Genomic DNA, 22,260 nt, shown 5'->3' with positions numbered 1-22,260 from the left:
TATGGTTTAATAACAAATTAACTAGAAATGTTTAGCTACATTTCTTTCCAAAAATTTCTTTAGTAAAATGAATACACTGAATTTTAACTAAAAGATTTTGACACTAATTTAAGCTATTGAAAGCTGTAGTTTCCCCATCCATAAAATAGGAATCATAACAGAATCTATTACCTAGGTTGTTGCAAGACTTCAACAAAAACAGCATAGCATGGGCTTGACACAAAAGTCATGTTTAATAAACATAAGCTATTGTTTGAATGATATTTTTACCCTATTTTTTCAAATAGATCATTTTACTCTTCTGAGATTTATTTTTCATATGTACAGTATACAACATAATATTGTGTTGTAAAGGCTTCAAAACTCTTAGCTAAGGAAAGAGAAAAGAAATTCTCATACGAAGCCAAATGCCTGAAAGATACTATATAAAATTAATTTATTTAAAAGAGGACATTCACCTTCTGAGATCTTTTTGTTTTGTTTCCATTTAGGAGTTTTGTATTATTCATATGTTTGCATCATTAGTAGTTTTGTATCATCCATGTTTGTATCATTAGCAGCTTTGTATCATCCATGTTTGTATCATTAGTTTTCTATAATTCCTATGTTTGTATCATTAGTAGTTTTGTATCATTCATGTTTGTATCATTAGTAGTTTTGTATCATTCATAGGTTTGTATCATTAGTAGTTTTGTATCATTAGTAATTTTGTATCATTCCTAGGTATATTTAGTAGTTTTGTATCATTCATATGTTGTATTATTAGTAGTTTTGTATCATTTCTATGTATATTTAGTAGTTTTGTATCATGCATATGTCTACAAGGAGCCCTGTTGCCTCTTTCTTCTCATTGCCAAGTGATTTCATCTGGTAGTTGCACAGTGGCTGCCCAATCTCCAAATCTGGTCAAGCTAGCTCCCCAGGGGGTCAAGGCCTCTTTGCACAGGTTGCTACTGTTTGCCTCAGGGTGAGTGCTGTGTGTGAAAACAGTCCAGTGATAAGTAACAATTTGCATTCAAGGCAGCCACATAGTGTAGTGAGACACAGCAGGATGTTCCAGAAGGAACATGGGCTTCCATATTTGCTGATCTGGATCCAAATCTAGTATTTACCATTTACCAGCACTAGGACTTTATAGAAAGGATTCGATCTCTGAGCCATAAGTATCTCACATGCATGGTCTACAGAATACTTGTTCTCTTTCCGTTAGGGCATTATGAACAATAAATGAGACAATATGGTGAAAAATCTTTGAAAATTCCAAAGTATCATACAAGTTTAAAGAAGAATACCACATAATTTTGTTTCAATTTCACCATCGTGGTTGGGAAGGGGATATATTTCCCAAAAGAACACATTAGAACAGAAAATCTAGGACCTGTTCAAATCATGTAATTAATCACAGATTTGATTACTAGAGTTGGGCCCTTTGAATGTTTCCTTAAAAAGGAAATCTTAGGCAAAACCAAAATTCACCCATTTTATTTTTTAAATTGTCTTTTCTCCACCCCTTTTAATTTAGCTTGCTGTGTTTCTTCACTGTACTCTAAAGAATGTCTAGTACAATGCAAAGTTTAGGAAATCTATGATATGTTTGCATTATTTTGTGATAAGATATTTACCTGTAATTTTTACTGCTATAACTTTCAATATGAAGCCTCTTCCTTATCACCACCCCAGAAACATTAAAAAAAAATGTTTTTTTCCTGAGTTTTCTCTGCTCACTGATTTCCCCTTTTTAAAAGCAGCAATAAAGGTTGCTAGCACATATATGCAGGAACTTTGGAAAAGAAAAGAAACTTTCTGAGGAATGGAAGCCCGTTTACATTATCAGCAGGCCCAGAGAGGCACTGAAATGTGACAGCAGTCATGTCTCACTTCCTCCTTCGGTTAAATAATTATCTCTTGAAGCCACTTGATGGGAGCTCTAGACTGACACCAAGTAGTCATAAATTAAGCTAGCAATGCCACATACTGGACACCATAACTTATACTCCACAGTTCAACACGTATAGTCAGGCTGGGCGTGGTGGTTCACGCCTGTAATCCCTGCAATTTGGGAGGCCAAGGTGGGTGGATCACCTGTGGCCAGAAGTTTGAGACCAGCCTGGCCAACATGGTGAAACCCCATCTCTACTAAAAATATGAAACTTAGCCAGGCGCAGTGGCTAAGGAGAATCACTTGAACCCAGGAGGCGGAGGTTGCAGTGAGCCGAGATCGTGCCACTGCATTCCAGCCTGGGCGACAGAGTGAGAATCCGTCTCAAAAAAAAAAAAAAAAAAGTATAGTCAATCAGTAATCAATGTGGTCTCTGTAACCCAATGAGAATTCCTGTCAAAAAGCCCATTCCTTTTTCCCTTTTGCCTTTAAAAACATGCTTGTAACAAAGGCCAAGGAAGCACTCTCCAGGATGTGCCCTGGGCAGCCATCCTCACTTTGGCTTAAATAAACTCTTAAAATTGTGTTTTGTGTCTTAGCTTCTTCCCTTAGGTCGACAGCTTTAGGAAAACAAATTGCTAAGAGATATAGTGTTGTGTAGTGGTTAAAAGGTCTGGCTCTGGAGTCAAACATGATGTGGGTTTGAATCTCAGCTCTGCTTTTTTCTAGCTCTGTAAACATGAATGAAATTTATAACTTCTATGAGTTTCAGCTTCCTCTAACATAGAGATAATTAATGTCTATCTGCAGGCATTGTGTTGGGGATCAGGACATACAACTCCAAAATATGACAGTGGGAGACCAGAATATGCCACCCCCAAAATATATTTCTTTGGCATATTTGAGCTGGTTATTCTGAGAAGTTGCAGATACAGTAGTAGCACTGAAAAGCCATCCTTTGTTATAGAATACCCCCCTTTTTCTAAGAAAAATAGAAAAAGTTACGATTATAGTTTACTGTTTTCTCTTCTTTTCTCTTTTGTGCATTTTCCCTGAACCCCACTTCCTACTTAGTCATTTAGAAATGCAATTATAACCTTTTACCTCCCCATCACCAGACACCCCCTACAGGGCAAGTTCATCTATGTGCTTCCAAGCTCCAGAGTGGAACTCTCACCCATCAGGAGACTGCTTTGAGAGATAATAGTCAATTTACAGCCCCAAATGTCAGAGGTGTTTGAACCAGAGCAACTCTATCTTGAATAGGGGCTGGGTAAAATGAGGCTGGGACCTACTGGGCTGCATTCCCAGACACTTAAGGCATTCTAAGTCACAGGATGAGATAGGAGGTCGGCACAAGATACAGGTCACAAAGACCTTACCAATAAAACATGTTGCATTTGAAAACTGTCATGATGCTGGTGGTAGTGTAGTGGAGGTCTCTCTCATCACTATCTTGGTTTTGGTGGGTTTTATCCAACTTCTTTACTGCAACATAGTTTTATTGGGAGGCCGAGGCGGGTGGATCACAAGGTCAGGAGATCGAGACCATCCTGGCTAACACGGGGAAACCCCGTCTCTACCAAAAACACAAAAAATTAGCCGGGCGTGATGGCGGGTGCCTATAGTCCCAGCTACTGGGGAGGCTGAGGCAGGAGAATGGCGAGAACCCGGGAGACTGAGCTTGCAGTGAGCCGAGATCATGGCACTGCTCTCCAGCCTAGGCGACAGAGCAAGACTCCATCTCAAAAAAAAAAAAAAAAAAAAAAAAAAAAAATTAAATTAAAAAAAGGAGGTATTAATAATCCACCCTTGTTTAGAAGATACTTAAGCAATAACCATAAAAATGGGCAACCAGCAGCCTTTGGGGCTGCTCTGTGTGTGGAGTAGCCATTCTTTTGTTACTTTGCTTTCTAAACTCACTTTCATTTCACTCTGTGGCCTTGCCCTGAATTTTTTCTTGCACGAGATTCAAGAGCCCTCTCTTGGGGTCTGGACTGGGACTCCTTTCTGGTAACAGAAGCATGTGATGTAGTTTAGATACGTGTCCCTGCCAAAATCTCATGTTGAACTGTAATTCCTAATGTTGGAGGTGAGGTCGGATGGGAGCTGCTTGGATCATGGAGGTGGATTTCTCATGAATGATTTAGCACCATCCTCTTGGTTCTGTTCTCGTGACAGTGAGTGAGTTTTCATGAGATCTGGTTGTTTAAAAGCATAGTAGCACCTCCCCGCTTGCTCTCTCTCTCTCTTGCTCCTGCTCTGGCTATGAGAGTCTCATTCCCCTTTACCTTCCACCATGACTGTAAGTTTCCTAAGGCCTCCCCAGAAGCTGAGCAGATGCCAGGACCATGCCTCCCATAAAGCCTACTGAAGCATGAGCCAATTAAATCTCTTTTCTTTATAAATTACCCAGTCTCAGGTATTTATAGCAATGCAAGAGCAAACTAATACAGTATGCCTGCTACAAAACTCTCTCCCACCTGGATAATTTTTGGCCCATGAAGATGGCACCTCAACTGCCTGGTAGATAAGGCACCAAACTAGCACATAGATACCCCACCTGCTTGCTTCCTCCACTGTGTGCCATTCATGTTAGGCCCCCTTTTAAAAGTGTCTGCTTTCTGCTCCAGAAGTGAAGCAGTACCCTTAAGGCAGGAAGCCTGTACTTCTTCCCCTAAGCTAGCTTTGGAACAAAAAGTCACCTTCTTTATACCACACCTCCTTATTAAGTGAACTCTGCAAGTAGCCAGCTACTGAACCTGTATTTCTGCTATACTTTTGTAAAAGAAATTTGCGTCTGTAAAGGAAATCTATATTAGTAAAAGTATCCGTAACAGGAAGAGGGCTGTTCCAGACAACTTTTTCTTACCTAAGAGACCATTTTATATGCATAACAGGACAATCTTTATTCACCATACAATTTCTCCCCTCACCCTCCCATTATTTGTGTGCTCCCCACCACCCACCACCATCAAAAGCCCCCAGCTCCTATTCTTTTCTGTAGCTAAGGATACTATACAAGCTTCCATCATCTGATTCTTCTTTGAGTCTCATATTTTGTGGGATGTATGTGCATAATTAAGTATGGTTTTTCTCTTGTTAGTCTGTCTTGTGTCAATTTATTCATAGCCCAGCCAAAAAACCTGGAAGTCATATTTTTTTTGCTCCTCTACAGTTGTTTGGAATCTATAAATAATTCATGTAACCAAATTCTGCGAGTTTTTACTTCGGGATGGGTATTTCACAAGCACTATCTTTTAATCTCTACAAAGTTTGTTTGTTTGTTTGTTTTTTGAGACAGAGTCACTTTTGTTGCCCAGGCTGGAGTGCAATGGCACAATCTCGGCTTATCGCAACCTCTGCCTCCCAGGTTCAAGCGATGCTCCTGCCTCAGCCTCCTGAGTAGCTAGGATTACAGGCATGCACCACCTTGCCCAGCTAATCTTGTATTTTTAATAGAGATGAGGTTTCTGCCTGTTGGTCAGGCTGGTCTTGAACTCCTGACCTCAGATAATCTGCCTGCCTCGGCCTCCCAAAGTGCTAGGACTACAGGCGTGAGCCACTGAGCCTGGCCACAAAATCTTATAAGATAGCTTCAGCACCAATCATTATAATAAGATTTCAGTAAGTATTAGACATTGCCATTATTATTATTATTTCACAAAAAAGCTGAGCATTTTTCCTCCTCCTCCTTCTTCTTCTTTTTTGAGGCAGGGTTTTGCTCTGTCACCTGAACTGCATTTTCTCTCCTTCCTTCCTTCCTTCCTTCCTTCCTTCCTTCCTTCCTTCCTTCCTTCCTTCTTTCTATTTTTTTTTTTTTTTTTTTTTTTGGTGACAGGGTCTGGCTCTATTGCCCAGGCTGGAGTGCAGTGGTGCAATCTCACCTCACTGCAACCTCTACCTCCCAGACTCAAGCCAACCTCCCACCTTGGCTTCTCAAATAGCTGGGACTGCAGGTGCATGCCACCACACCCTGCTAGATTTTTGTATTTTTAGTAGAGATGAGTTTTCACCATGTTGCCCAGGCTGGTCTCTAACTCTGGACTCAAGCAATCCACCCATCTTGGCCTCCCAAGGTGCTGGGATTACAGGAATGAGCCACCATGCCCAGTCTTGCATTTTTCTCCCTTCCTTCCTTCCTTCCTCCCTCCCTCCCTCCCTCCCTCCCTCCCTTCCTTCCTTCTTTCCTTCCTTCCTTCCTTCCTCCCTCCCTCCCTCCCTCTCTCTCTCTCCCTCCTTCTCTCTCTCTCTCTCTCTCTATCTCTCCCTTTCTTTCTTTCTTGTCTTCTGTTTTCTGAGACAGGGTTTCACTCTGTCACCTGGGCTAGAGTGCAGTGGCACAATCTCGGCTCACTGCAACCTTGATCTCCCAGGCTCAGGCAATCATCCCACCTCAGCCTCCAGAGTACCTAGGACTACGGGCATGTGCCACCACACCTGGCTAATTTTTGTATTTTTTACAGAGAAAATTTTGTATTTTCACCATGTTGCCCAGGCTGGTCTCGAACTCCTGAGCTGAAGGAATCTGCCTGCCTTGACCTCCCAAAGTGCTGGGACCATAAGCTTGAGCTACCATGCCCAGCCCATTTTTTCTTGAAGAAAGAGTAAGGAATAATTTTCAGTGTAGGGTAGAAAGTCAGTTGCCCCTGAGTATTCTGAGCCAGGTTCTAATTACCTTCATTTTAATATAAATACTAGCTGTCAGTCATTCTTTCCCTTGAACAAAAATACTAAAAACCTAGACCTTTAAGAGAAAGAAATGCTATTCTGAATTTTTAAAAAAGCATTTTTTCTTAAATAAATTCTCAAACCCTATCCTTTCTCTTTCAATTCACAAAAATACTAGTGTGCACACACATGTATATATAAGCTTCTTTACACCAGGCTTGTAGGGGACACTATTGTGTGTATTTCCAACATATAGTTTCCCTTCTTCTGTCTTAACAGAACTCTTTTTGCCTTTGTTTTCTTGAGTTGTTCCAATAACTGTGCTTTTTCAAATAGCTAAACTTGCACAATCTACTTGAAAAGCAATAGCTCTTCAGCATGAATTTTGAACTATCCTCTGTATAATGGTCTTTCTTAAAATATTCTCTTTTTCTTTCTCAGTGGGAATAAAAAACAAAACCATTTTATGTACAGAGAAAAAGTCTCATTTTATAATAGTATTGTGTCCATTATGTTGTGGTTTTTTTTTTTTTTTTTTTTTTGAGATGGAGTTTCACTCTTGTCACCCAGGCTGGAGTGCAATGGTGTGATCTTAGCTCACTGCAACCTGTGTCTCCCGGGTTCAAGCGATTCTCTTACCTTAGCCTCCCAAGTAGCTAGGATTACAGGTGCCCATCAGCACACCCAGCTAATTTTTATATTTTTAGTAGAGACAGGCCGGTCTCAAACTCTTGTCCTTAGGTGATCCGCCTGCCTCAGCCTCCCAAAGCGCTGGGCTTACAGGCATGAGCAACTGTGCCCGTCCCCATCATGTTGGTTACTAAGGGTATTTTTAAAAAGCAAAAATTTTTTTAAGCCATGTGACATGTTTATAATTAGCGTCATCAATGAATTAAAAATTAATCCATGCTAGGTTACCTTAACTGTATTACGTAGTTATTTGCAAGCTTTTATTTTAAAAAAATATAAGTTTCAATCCTGGCTCTGCCACCACCTAGTTGAATGATCTTGATGTTAATCTCCCTGGGCTTCTATCTCCTCAGCTTTGAAAAGACTAGACCCTTCCCAACTCTTTCAACTCTCAAAGATAATTTACTTTGAGACATGTGATTTCTAAAGAAACTATGCCTTTAGTATTTTCTAACTATATATTTATCAAGCTCGTCCAACCTGCAACCTTCCAACTTGTGGCCTGTGGGACACACGCAGCCCAGGACAGCTTTGAATGCAGCCCAGCACAAATTCATAAACTTTCTTAACATATTATGAAAATGTTTTTGCGATTTTTAAAAAATAGCTCATCAGCTAGCGTTTGTATATTTTATGGCTCAAGACAATTCTACTTCTTCCAATGTGGCCCACGGTAGCCAAAAGAGTGGATACCCCTGGTTTACATAGTAAAAAAAAGCACTTAAGAGGAGTATAAGAGAAAAAGTTCTGGAAGATATGCCCTAGGGAAACTAATTTCAATCACTGAGTCAGAGAGGTTATGGCCTATTAGTTAGTAATTGGTGACACTTGACACTTAAACAAAACGTTCTTATAGGGTGGTTAGTGGAAATAGCTCTGCCTTAAGTGTGGTCAAATGTGATTTCAGGAATCAGTGTTGTTTATAAATATGTTACTAAAACTAGATACCAAGGATTCAGAATTAATATGAAAAGATGCAAACTTTAGAATAAAGGCTAAAGCAGATCAAAATAACCTTCTAGTAATAAAAGATCTGCAATTAGTCTGATAGTTTCACTAGAAAGTGAGGAGAATTTCTATGTAAGAAAATATTTAACACAGTCTTATTTAGGCACTGAGAAAAATACCAACAACAACAAGAACAATAACAGTCGCACTTTAACCAGTTTAACTATTTGAAACATATGACGGAAGTATGAAGAGTACATTTAGGCCAGGGACAGTGGTTCATGCATGTAATCCTAGCACTTTGGGAGGCTGAGGCAGGTGAATCATTTGAGGTCAGGAGTTCCAGACCAGCCTGGCCAACATGGTGAAACCCCTGTCTCTACTAAAAAAGAAAAAAAAAAAAAAAAAAAGGGAATTGTCTAGGCATGGTAGTGTACACCTGTAATCCCAGCTACTTGGGGGCTGAGGCAGGAGAATCGCTTGAACCCGGGAGGCAGAGGTTGCAGTGAGCCAAGATCATGCCACTGCACTACTCCAGCCCAGGCAACAGAGGGAGACTCCGTCTCAAGGAAAAAAAAAAAAAAAAAAAAAAAGGGACGGGTGTGGTAGCTCACACCTGTAATCCCAGCACTTTGGGGGTCCGAGATGGGTAGATCACCTGAGGTCAGGAGTTCGAGACCAGCCTGACCAACATGGTGAAACCCCGTCTCTATTAAAAATATGCCATTAGCATGGCGCGGTGGCACATGCCTGTAATCTCAGCTATTTGGGAGGCTGAGGCCGGAGAATCGCTTGAACCCGGGAAGAGGAGGTTGCAGTGAGCTGAGACCATGCCACAGCACTCCAGCCTGGGCAACAAGAGCGAAACTCAGCCTAAAAACAACAACAACAAGAGTACTTCTAAATCTACATTACAAAACATGTTTATGTTTCGTATGATGCTTTAATAAGTTTTTCCTAACCTTGTTTTGTTTATTGGGCCCCACCTCTGTGCAAAAGCATTGCACTATATGCCAGGGGAAATATAAAAGAAAATGTTGTTCTTGCCCTTAGTGAACTTACTTCTTATAAACACAAGCAGGCACACCCTGCTTGTAAACTCTGGTTTGAAAGGTAACATTTTAAATAATTTTATATCTTTATATGCCCAGATTTACAAGTGATTACAATGAAAAATATAGGTAATTTTTCATGAACTTACTTTACAGAGTAATTTATTTTCAATTATGATATTGAAGAATAAAGTTTCATGTTAACCAGCTTAATCCCCAAATGTATTCATTGTTTCAGATTTTCCTTATTAAAACTGGAAATCAGTATTCAATAATCATAAGAATAGTCTGCCATCAATTTATTTGGCCATTTAAAGTGATAAATATGAGGTATTATATAATACATGCAAAGAAGTATATATAAAAAAGCAAAATAAGAGAACAAAAGCAGCACACAAAGTGCAACCCACACAGTGATCACAACCTTCAAACGTGTGACAGACATTGAAAGAATCATGAAGGAACACAGACAGAGAGATTTCTCCTTAAGTGTGAAGGTATGAAGCAGTGTGCTACCATCCTCCTCACAAATTGGAGAGACAGATTTCAGGTGAGTATAATGCGGCTTTTGCCATGGCAAATTCCAGAGCTAAAAAAAATCTACGTGGAACTTTCCAGTTTTCCACTCTTAATATCACTAGCCATCCAAACTATGTATGTATGTATGTATGTATGTATTTATTTTTAATTTTTTGAGAAAGAGTCTTGCTCTGTTGCCCAGGCTTGAGTGCAGTGGCACGATCTTGGCTCACTGCAACTTCCGGCTCCTGGGTTCAAGCAATTCTCCTGCCTCAGCCTCCCGAATAGCTGGGACTATAGGCGCTAGCCACCACAGCTGGCTAAATTTTGTATTTTTAGTAGAGGTTTCACCATGTTGGCCAGGCTGGTCTCAAACTCCTGGCCTCAAGTGATCTGCCTGCCTCGGCCTCCCAAAGTGCTGGGATTACTGGTATAAACCACCACGCCCAGCCTTATGCTATTCTTATTAATGTAAAGACTGGCATGAGCCACCGTGCCCGGCCCCAAACTTTTTTAAAACAATAAGCTGAAGAAACTTTTAAAAAGGTTAGTAAGAGATGAATTTCACTAAAAAAATCTGATTAAATATAGATAGTTTTAAATTTTAGACATAAAGAAAAAAGTTATTTAAAAGTCCAGAAAATTTCATAATCATAAAAATTCAAAATTTACAATTCCATATATTTGGCCTATAAAATAACATGTATATTAAACTTTCAATTTATTTTAAAATTATATATATTTTTTCAAGTTTCCCCACTTTTTCACTAGGAAAACTTGTGAATACAGTACAGCTGAATAAATGTATTTTAAAAAATGCAAAATCATAAAGTCATATAAAGGTGTGTTTTCCAATGGAAATGTACACATTTGCATTGAATTCTGAGTTTGTATTTATTTGAAAGGAAACAATAAGCAGACAACTGCCTGTTTCTATCCTCTCAAATAAATAGCAGTGCCATTCTGCTGTTCGCCAGCCTAATATAGTGCAACTGTTATTTTTCTTCTTTTCTCTGTCAATCTCTGTTCATTTGTGGGAGAAGAATGCTAAGTTACTAATACAAGTAGCCTTATAAATGTAAACTCATAATTGTCAGGAAATGTTACATAAGCGAATGTCTTCTGCATCTTTCAACTTTTTGGTGCCCTTATGCTGCCCCCTGCTGTCCAGTGTCCACACTTACCGAAAATTGTCCGAAACTTCCAACCTTACTACTTCTCTTTACTCTCCCTATCAAAACTTACCTGGCAAGAGACCCAGACTGTTGGAGTTTTCCTCCACAATGCCACATGGGTTAACAGACAAATAAAAGAAAGAAGTAGTTCCCTCTTTATATATCCCTTCATCATTTTCTGGCAATTGACACAAGCATTTGAACTGGTGTTCTCTGGGCAATGCCTGATTTCTACGTTCCCCAGCTTGGGATTCCAAACCCTCCCTGTGTTAGTCCAAGCTACTCTCATGGACCTCTCTCTCCCAGTGTCTAACCTCTGCACATCATAGCTTATTCTCTATCTGCACTGACTTCTAGCTGCGTTTCCCAAAGTCATGTGCGTTCTTCCATCCTTGCATGTGCCCACACTGCTTTGTCTACCTGGAAGGTCTTCTCTCAATTTTTACATGCTGAAAGTCTACCCATCCTTCAAGGTTCCAGTCAAAACTACCTTCTCCTTTATGGCTCATGGCAGTGTTTTTTTGTTTTTGTTTTTGTTTTTTAATGTAGTAGAAATTCAATAAAGATTTATTTAATGAAAGAAAAGCAGATAATGAACCTTATATTCTATCTGACTCATTAATAGAGTACTTGGAGAAGATAATGATCTATTCCAGCGAGCATCTTTAATACTGCAAAATCCATACTCCTGAATGGGGTGATCTTTTAAATTCCCATAGCACTGTGTAAGGCCTATTTTGATCTCTGAAATCAGGTTTGCCTAAGAAATACAGAACTTAGAGCACATCTTGAGTACTTATGGCAAGTCTGGCACTATTCAAGGCACTTTAGATGCACTAACTCATTGAGTTCTCACAACAGCCATGTGAGGTTAAGTAATATTACCTTGTTTGATAGAAGAAGAAACTGAGGGCCTGGACAATTGGTAGTAAAGGGCAAAGTTAGGAACTCAGAACAGATCAGACAAAGCCGTGTACTTTAAGTGTTCTCCTAATGTCTGCAATAGAAATGTGGATGGAGAGGCTTCTGGTTAGCTATTCTGGAAGCTAAAAAACCTTGTCAATAGAATAACATTGGAACTTGTGACCACATAGCCAGACAAAGCAATGAGAGAAATTCAGTCAGTCAAGGAGCAGAAATATCTGGAAGAGTTGATTGCCCTACGAGACAATGTGGAAGGATATGACATTCTGCCAAGTTCAAAGGTGTGTAGATTTGGAGATAAAAGACAGCTACATATTCTAAAAGGATAGGAAGTGCAAAATCCAGGTATTTTTCAACTGACGTAGCCATAGATTCTAACCTGACTTGAAAATAAGTAAAGATATGACTCAATATCTAAGACAAGTAAGCCTTCAGAATATCTTTTTTTAATATAAAAAACCCAGTAAATATAAATAAGGCTCAGTACACCCCATCAGTGTCTCAGACAAGGATCTAGTTGTATTCCAAACAAAACCACAAAAAATTTGAACAAGCTAAGAAGGCAGACCAAAAAATTCACTGGGGAAGTAACACCCCAAATTGTTTGGGTAGGTCATAACGGTTGTTTTAACAGGTAAGCATATTTTAACTCCAGAAAGATTTAGAATGTGCTGTCGAAAGTACTGCAATATTTTTTTAGTGTAAGTAATTGTACTATTTAAGAACACTTGACCTAATGGAATAGGAGGTCAGCCTATTAGACTTTCAAGCAGAATTCTTACTAAGTTTATGTGTATTATTGAAACATTAGAGCGAACTTAAGAGTTACCATGTTTAGAAGTTAAATTATTAGATCTGTAAGATTTTAGCTTCTTGAAAATGTTTACAAAGTACTAAAGAAGGCAATTATATGTACTAAATTTATAAATTCAGTGTCAAAATTTGGGAGGTGTTTAATTAAGTCATGCTACAGATAAGACCAGGTATTATTTAAAGGATCATGATTTCTAAAAGTTGCAAGATTTATGAATGTGATAAGATTTGTACACTAAATTTTAAAACATAATGGAGAACTACTACTTTGAATATATAAGTTAAAAACTTTTTATATATATTTTAAAGATTAGAATTAACTTCTGAATAGCCTTTCAATAATATAAAACTCACTCTGAAGGGCATCATAACTGAAGAGGAGTTACAGGGCTGGTTTTTTTCCAGCAAAAGTTTATGTTCATTAGGCAGTCAGTTTATTGCTTCACTCCACAGAACTGGTTTCAACGTCGTTAATCTTTATTTAGGTCTGGGCCTCCCTCACCTTCTAGGAGATGGATTGTAGGTTTTGAAAGATGGAGATGAGAAGTAGCCTGGCAAGTCTACAAAAACCTCCCCCAAGTTTTTGGTTTAGTGGCTTGCTTCAATAGCCGTCAGCCTGTCTGTATAACTTAGTAATTCTCAACCCTGACTGCTACGATCCCATGGACAACTTTGGAAAATTCTTATTTCCAGATCCCATCCAGTCCAACTAAACCAGAACTTTTTAGGGTAGGGCATAGACATTTTGTTTTTAAGTTTCTGGGTGATTTTCCATACAGGCAGAGTTGAGAACCACTGGCGCAAGAGTGTGAGCCTCACATGATCTGAAGGACCCAGGATCATTCTAGACCAGGACTGTTCAATAGAGCTTTGGGCAGTCATGGAAATGTGCTATAAATCTGTGCTGTCCAATATGGTAGTCACTACCTGGGTGTAGCTATGGACCAACTGAAATGTGGATAGTGTGACTGGGAAAATGAACTTTACAATTTAAATTAATTCAAATTTAAATACACATAGTCACAAGTTACTAGTGAGTACTGTATTGGACAGCACAGTTGTGGAGTTTTAGGCAATTTTAAATGATCTGAGTCTACTATTAAATAGGTGCTGAATGACTCTTTTTAATACTAGACCACACTAGCCCAAACTTACTACTTATGCCTCTTCAGGATACTTCATACCAGCTTCTTAAGAAGACCTCCAATGGTATGGAAGGATGGCTTGAAGCTTATAATGGCTTCTGAGGATAGAAAGGACATGGAATTTGCTGATTTTTTCCTCCCTCATTTAGGTTGGCAATTTGTTTCTTGAAAAATGAACGAACACCTTCAGAATTAAAAATTTCTGAAGTCTCATAGCTTAATAATGGAAACACAAAGCAATTAAACTCTTGGAAATGGTCCTCTTCATTCTTTGGCATGTTGCAGTGTTTTTCTTTTCTTTTTTTTTTTTTTGAGACAGAGTCTCGCTCTATCGCCCAGGCTGGAGTGCAGTGGCCAGATCTAGGCTCAGTGCAAGCTCCGCCTCCCGGGTTTGCGCCATTCTCCTGCCTCAGCCTCCCGAGTAGCTGGGACTACAGGCGCCGCCACCACGCCCGGCTAATTTTTTTGTATTTTGGTAGACACGGGGTTTCACCGTGTTAGCCAGGATGGTCTTGATCGCCTGACCTCGTGATCCGCCCGTCTCGGCCTCCCAAAGTGCTGGGATTACAGGCTTGAGCCACCGTGCCCGGCCTGCAGTGTTTTTCAACTGGGGATTGTGACCTCTATCTTGGAGGATGGAGAGTTTCCAGTGGATTGGAGCAGTGGCCTGAGTTTCAGAGCTAAATATAGGTCATTGGCATGGCAGCCTCCCTTTCTCAGTCTCATGGATACTATGTCCTACTAGTGAATATGGGGCATTGGTGGTTGGTGGAATAAAATCTTGAGAAGAACAGCAAAATGACACAGATTCAGGTCTTTCACTAATGGACCTTGATATTGAGCAAAACTAAACTCTACTTTTACCTACTTAAAAAAAATCATTTGTAAAGTATGAGTGCTATTTTAAAAAGTTAAAAATACATTCATGAATCATTGGCAAATAAATTTTAAATGTGAGATTAATGCTAAAGTATAAGGAGAATCCTCCATGGCAAAGCGTGGTGGCTTATGACTGTAATCCCAGCACTTTGGGAGATCGAGCGGGTGGATCACCTGAGGTCAAGAGTTCGAGACCAGCCTGGCCAACATGGTGAAATCTCGTCTCTACTAAATACACACACACACACACACACACACACACACACAAATTAGCTGGGTGGGGTGGCGCTGTAGTCCCAGCTACTCAGGAAGGCTGAGGCAGGAGAACTGCTTGAAACCAGGAGGCAGAGGTTGCAGTGAGCCAAGATGGCACCACTGCACTTCAGCCTGGGCAGCAGAGGGAGACGCCATCTCAAAAAAAAAAAAAAAAAAAAAAAGATGCCTCTTTCAAGTCTTTGCTCAGCTTTCACCTTTTCAATCAGCCTACCCTGACCATCCTATTTATTAATTTCTTTTGCCAAATATTAAATGACACCCTTTCAAAGTTTACAATCCATACTTCAAAGCCAAAATACTTATCATGGCAGACAGTATCTGATACTCTCGAGCAGTGTTCTCAAATGTTGTTGCCTGGACCAACAGCATCTCATCATCTGGGAACTTAGAAATGACAGTTCTCATGCCCCACCACAGGCCAGTTGAACCTGGAACTCTTGTGGCGGGGGCCTGGCAATCTGTGTTTTAATAAGCCGTCCAGGTGATTCCAGGGCACACCAAAGTTTGAGATCCACTGATCTAGAGTACAACAAAACCCCTCAAAATGTCCCAGAGGTGAAAGCTTCCATATATGCCAAAGTTATGAAAACTGAAACATTTCAGTACATACAATTGGCCTTATACACTGTGAAATAGATGCCAATATTCCATCCGGACCTAATGTTATGAATCATGAATTTACCTGCTTCAATAAGGCCTCACTGAATCTCTAGGCTTTGATCTTCTTTTCCCTGTAAAAATTAGTGTGAAAGAATTTCATGAGATGTTCCTGAAGAGAGGAGGTAATGTACAAGTATGTATCGGACGCAAATTCAACATACAAAATTTCATCTGTATATGACTGACAAATCAGAAGGCCAATTACTCATTCTAGGAGAACACTGTTAGATTTACAAAGTAATAAATTAACCAGAAGATTCAACAGTAATATCATAGAGGGCACTTAAAATACAAGTCAGGCTGGGCGCGGTGGCTCATGCCTGTAATCCTAGCACTTTGGGAGGCCGAGGCGGGTGATCACCTGAGATCAGGAGTTCGAGACCAGCCTGGCCAACATAGTAAAATCCCGTCTCTACTAAAAATACAAAAAAAAATTAGCTGGGTGTGGTGGTGGGCCACACACACGCCTGTAATCCCAGCTACTTGGGAGGCTGAGGCAGGAGAATTCTTGAACCCAGGAGGCGAAGGTTGCAATGAGCTGAGATTGCGCCATTGCACTTCAGCCTGGGCGACAAGAACGAAACTCGGTCTCAATGAAATAAAATAAAATAAAATAAAATAACAGTTAGAGAACACCAATTTTACAAATATCTCATGTGATAGTAAAGAAGAGGAGGTAAGTACACAGACTCTGATTTCAGACTTCCCAAGTTCAAACTCTAGCTTTTTCATTTCTATGTAACATGGGCCTAGCCTCAGGGGTATAAACCTCTCTATGCCTCAGTTTCCTTGACTGCAAATGGGGTATAATAAATGCCCTATCTCCTAATTTTGTGTGAGGATTTAACGAGATAGAGGTAGCATTTAGGCTAGAGACTGGAACACAGTAAACTCTAATCAAATGTTGTTTTTGTTATTTTTAAAATTAGCCCACGAGTGACATATCTGGCCACTGAGAAAACAGATACTAATGTTTTAATCATTGAAGAATGTTTATACAAAACAGTTCAAGTTTACGCAAAGCAATTAAGTGCTAACCTTATTGAACTGTAAATATTAAGCAGGTGTTCACCTTTCTAAGCATCTTCCCTAGTTAAACCAGTTAAACCAATCCTGGTAATTTCAGTCCCCTTGTCAGTGAGTGGTTTAGGTGTGAGCACGTCCTACAAACTTGCCCAATGAGCTCTAAGAAACATTGTGCTATAGAGCTTCTGAAAAAGGATTTCTTCCCTTACAACAAGATGAATAAGAGTAACTCTCCTCACTTTGGATATTTTAATATTAGGATATGATGCCTGGGTCAGCGGCAGCCACTTTGTGACTATGAGGACAGACATTGCTGATGTTATGGCAACGTAAAAGGTTAAAGGAACTTAATAACATTGTTGAACCAAACCTAGAACTCACTATTGAACCAAACTTATAACTCACTTGCCACCTGATTATTCATTTAGTTGAAAAAATAAATATCTTTATTTTTTATGCCACTATCAGGAGGGTTCTATGTTAGTATGAAAGCAAACTAAACAATATAACACATCCAGCTACTATAGATTAATTGGCTGTATGACACAATAATCTGGTAACTTTATTCCTGAGATCATCTTAACCCACATAGAGATTCCTTAATAAATAGTTCCTTCTCCTCAAATTCATCTATATAGAAATAACATCAGTCTTACTTTCCTGCTCCATACCTGATATGTTTAACTAATTAACCATTAGCTAAGTGTCTAATTATATTATTTTCATAAATTAAAATGTCTGTTTTTATTTTTAAAATTTCTGTTATATATACCATTAGAAATTATTACAGAAGGTTTTAAAATAAAAATTTTAGTTCTAATATAATACTTCAATACTAATTTTATTTCCCCGCTTCATCTTCTCAGTTTATATTTACCTTGATGTTTATTTGATGATACTGTGAGCAAAATATGAAAAATGAGGCCCTACCATGTTTTAGAAAATGTTTTCATCAAATGGATCCCACAGGGACATGCACAAAACTCCTACTACCAGAGTGATCCCCTCTTCATCTCTTTTCTCTAGCCAATACGTCAAAGTTTTATTTCTCATTTTACAATAGGAATTTGTATTAGGCAACCATCTGTAGCATCTATTTGGGTTATATATAAAGCTTAAGGGCTACATCCTCTCCCAACCCCAATATGTGAGTACTTGATGCCCAAATAATGGTCCTTCAATGGAATAACACTTGTCAAATCCTAAGTAAACAGATCTAAATTTTAAAAATATTTTTTGGTCTTCCTTTGGGAACCTCAGACATCTAAGACTTTAGATTGAAAGTGTCTTTAGAACTCTGAACCACGTTGGAGTGTAGACTCCATTACAGCAGGAATCCTTGCCTCTTTTGCTTAATATTGCACCCTAGCATCTTTTCAGAATGATACATAATAGATGGGGGAGGATCTAGAATAAACAAACCCCCGAATAAAAATAAAAACAAATGTTGAACAAATCAAGTATAAAATCTACTTTTATCTTTTTCATAAAAATATTTATAAAATTATACATCTGCTTTACTTTCCCTTTAGATTCTCCATTTGATAATCATTTTGGAAAGATCAAAAGCAAAGTCCTAACACAAACACACATTTTGTGTATCATTTTCCTCTTGTTTTCCTTTGCAAAACCATGCTGAGGACAGCAGTGTATCTGTATCGTCTTATGGAAAGTAGTAACACATCTAGCAAATAACAGAGGTAAATATGCACAAGAAGTGGGTAGAATTGGAAACAGACAATTTCAGGTTTATATTGTATGTGATTTCACAGGATAGAATTTTCATTTATATTTTCTTCTTTAAAAAAAAAATTCATTCCAAGGTAGATTAGATAAGCCCTGGCTAATATTTTTAGCATTTTATGTTTGGTCACCTTAACATCTCTAAATCTTTCTTCCCTTTGTTTCCTCACCCTACCATTACCTATTACCTAATGAGTTTGGCTAACCTGAAACTTCCTCAGTCTTTAACAATACTAATGAATGTAAGTTAATAAATTAGGAAATTGAATTGGGTCATTACATTGTCTTAATATAATTTTCAGTTTATTTGTTATTGATCAAGCTCTATAATTTCAAGTTCATTTTTCTGAGGTTTATTGTTTGGAGTTTGATTTACAGATCTCCATGTCTTTGGCATGATTTCTTTCTGCTTTCTGCAACCTGTTTTTTGGTTATTTCACTACTCATTAACCCCTCCCTCCATCAGAGGGATGGGCAGGATGAGAAAAATGATATGACGATATAGTAAATTTTGCTACTTGCTATTATCTGATAAAATTGGTGTGCTAGAAAGAAATAAGTATGTAACTGTTGACTAAAATGACATTTTGGGATTTTTAAAAAATAATTTTTTATTGTCCATGGTCTAGCAACTGTTACCATGAAAGACTGAGTTAGTTCTCTATCTACTAAATTTAATAAATAAAGGTTTTTAGTAAAAAAATTTGTTATAATTCTAATCACAATCACACCAAGCTCATGAACTAAATTTCTATAAAAATGTTATCAATTAAAAAAATTAATGTCCAAGGAATCAAGAGTTAAAATGAAGCTCAAGGTGGATTTTAAAATGGAGAATAATATAAAATAGTGAATTGTTTTTGTCTCATAGATTTCAACCTCCTTAAATACATAGTGATGTAAGAGTCACATATAAAATGTTATCTGTCATATAAATATATATGAAGGATTTTTAAAAGTGAAGATTTAACTGTAATAGTTACTTCATAATCAATGATGTAATAGTCAATGATGTAGGAGAACAAAGAGCATTGCATAGCTACATATGGACTTCATAGCATCAGTTTGTTTTTAAAAGGGGGCTACATTATATACACATGTTTAGTTTTCAGAGATTAAATAAAATAAAAATTATCACCATTCTGAATAGCAGACTATTTTAGCAATACATGTGTTGGAAAGTATATTTTATTTGGTAGATCAACTTCAGAGAACTAAACTCTCCAGCATAACCAGAGGGTTAGATAATATATTTACACCTGCAGTATTTCATTCTATAAATAATCTATAATGTCAAAAACCAGCTTTGATGGGGCATTTACATTTTATGAATAGCTAAAATGTTACAGTGAACATTTTCACATTTTTATAGCATAGTATAAACAAAATATGGGCATAATACATAATTATTTTTGAAGTTCAAGGAAAGGGTTATGTAGATATAGAGACACAAAAATCAGAAATACTATTTTTAGCCATTTTCACACATCCTTTTACTTCAACCTGTTAAATGGTTAAAAAGTGAAACGAGCATTTACATATTTCAAAGTGGATAAACACACTAAATAATAATTCTTGACATGTTCACTCTTTCAAAAAATAATCTCTTCAATCTTATGGAAAAGTGGTCTAGTATACTATTTCAGTTGTTTTTATTTTATGTGGCAAAAAAATATGTTTTAGGGTTCAGTTACTGATTTGTCCCACTTTCTTTTTGAACTAAGGGCACACTTACTATCTCCATAAACAACTAAAATATTTACAGAGACCAGTAAAACCTATGTCAGATCGTAACACATTTTTGTTCTTGGGAGGCTTTGGGCCTAAATCCCATGTTCTCTAATCAGATAACTCTCAATAAGAACAAAGATGGAAAAGATATAATCCTGCATTTAGATATGTGAACATCAAAATTTTTAAAGCTAAAAGCAACTGTGCACATATTCTTAAAAAATTATTTTATTCCAAAATATTTGTTATTTTATAAACAAGGCTATCTGTAAATTCAGTTGAAGTATCATTTCAAAATGAAACAAATAATAATGTAGGAATTATTATATGATTATTTATTAGAAAAACCTCAGGAGAAACTTAGAATAGTTATTTAAGAAATCCCTAGGTTCAAAATGAAATTCAACTTTTACAATGTTGAAGGAACTAAAACTCAAATGTTTGGTTAAATTGAAAATACACTAACACATGTAATTTTGTAATATAAGGAAAACGCAAAATGTTACTAAAAAGATAAATCGACAGCTTATTATTGAATAATTTTGATATAGAGATGATAAATCAGATCAGATAAAACAACTGCAAACTGCATGCCTGTCCCTGATGTTCCCTCGACTGGTTGTGACGACATGTCTGCTCTCACCACAGTTCACAGTTCACAGAAAACATTTAAATAACACAACTGAATATTTCCACTGACTAAAATGAACTTTCTTTAAGAAAATAAAGGGAGAAGAGAATAGATCAAATCTTGCCCCACCTCTTTTTTTTCTTCCTTTTTTCTTTTAGTGAAACTGACATAAATTGTTGAGGAGCACTACAGCGCCACCAACACAGATCAATGCAAAACAAAAAAGATCTCCCACCGTGTGCAAAAAGAAAAAAAATTAGAAAAATGCCAAAAATTACAAAATGTCTCCCAAATGTATCTTATCGGAGAAAAATAAGCAAGATCTGCAAAGATTATCTAATGAAGAGCTTCAAAGAAATAATATCATAGACTACAAGTTGAGATCTGATCAGCAAATAAAAGATCCACTATTTAGTAACAGCCATAACTTAATATAAACCCGGTTATGTCAACCTCCACCTTCATTATACCAAGGGCAGCTTTTCTGTAGTTTGTATCCAAGTAATCTATCAAGAGAACCACAATAGGTCCATTTAAAAAAAACTATATCCATAGTTTGCCTGCTGATAATTGAGTCCTGGACAAATTAGGTAAGACATAATTTTTATAAAGAGGATATGCACATATTTGGCATTGCCAACATTACTGGCACAAAACAAGTCCATCTTGAAATATCTGAGTTCCTCTGTAGTTCACAGTAATTAAAGTATAATTTATATTACAAACATTTAGTTTTAACAATGAAAAAAAAAAACTATTTTTTTTTTCTCTTGGTAAAAATTAACCAAGCAAGATTAGGTAGAACGTGCAGAGATCAAAGCTAAAGAAAAATACAAAGATTGGTTTTGTTAGAAGAAACACAATGAAAATCCTTTTTAGCCGGTGGCTCTTTCGAAGACTGAATGACATAAATGGTGAAAATTACAAACTTACCATTAGTGCAGGCAAAGAAGACGGCAGTTCTTGAAAAAAAATTGTAACAATATAGGCTGGATACTTGTGTCTCTAGAAACAACAGCCTCCAGGCAGCATACGGATCTTCCAACATCTTTAAAATGTTTGGTAAATAAAAAGTAATACTTTCTTCCATGATCGGCGGCCGAATGGGGTGGCTTCCCCCAGGATCTATGGGCGTTTGGGAGAAATCGGAGAAATATCCACAGAAGATTAAAAGCAGAGGAGGCAGCACAGCCAGAAGACTCTGGGGTTAACAACTTTGCGATGGCAAGCAGGCGAGCGCTGATTGGCTGGGAGGGCAGTGTCCCTACAGTCTGCACTATCCCCCGCTGCCCCCGCCTCCTGCAGCTCGGAAAAAAATGCAGTGTGTGTGCCATTTTACACTGGGCTTTTAAAAGCACAGCCACCCAAATGACAAAAGTCTAAGCTCGCTATTAAGTGACACTGCAAGACAATAGCACCCACGGCTGCCTGTGAGCTCGGGGGAATGCCCCTTTTAACATCTGAAGGAACACTCTGGCTTCTTGGATGTGGGTTTTTT

The 22,260-nt window shown here is 37.9% G+C and overlaps 1 protein-coding gene across 2 annotated transcripts in view; it reads right to left on the bottom strand.

Annotated features, from left to right (window-relative positions):
• The window catches only part of EPC1 (enhancer of polycomb homolog 1), a 112,949-nt gene extending 90,955 nt beyond the window's left edge, over positions 1-21,994 (bottom strand). The window contains exon 1 of one of the 2 annotated variants that reach the window (XM_008002727.3): positions 21,696-21,994. In XM_008002727.3, coding sequence (XP_008000918.1) covers positions 21,696-21,698 — 3 coding nt within the window. In that variant the 5' untranslated portion in view covers positions 21,699-21,994. The remainder of the gene's footprint in view (positions 1-21,695) is intronic. The other variant, XM_008002729.3, reaches the window with a different exon arrangement.
• Positions 21,995-22,260: the final 266 nt, after the last annotated feature.

Source organism: Chlorocebus sabaeus, chromosome 9, assembly GCF_047675955.1.
Source record: "Chlorocebus sabaeus isolate Y175 chromosome 9, mChlSab1.0.hap1, whole genome shotgun sequence".
In the NCBI taxonomy this organism is placed as follows: Eukaryota; Metazoa; Chordata; class Mammalia; order Primates; family Cercopithecidae; genus Chlorocebus; species Chlorocebus sabaeus.
This window is presented reverse-complemented; position numbering and strand designations above follow the sequence as displayed.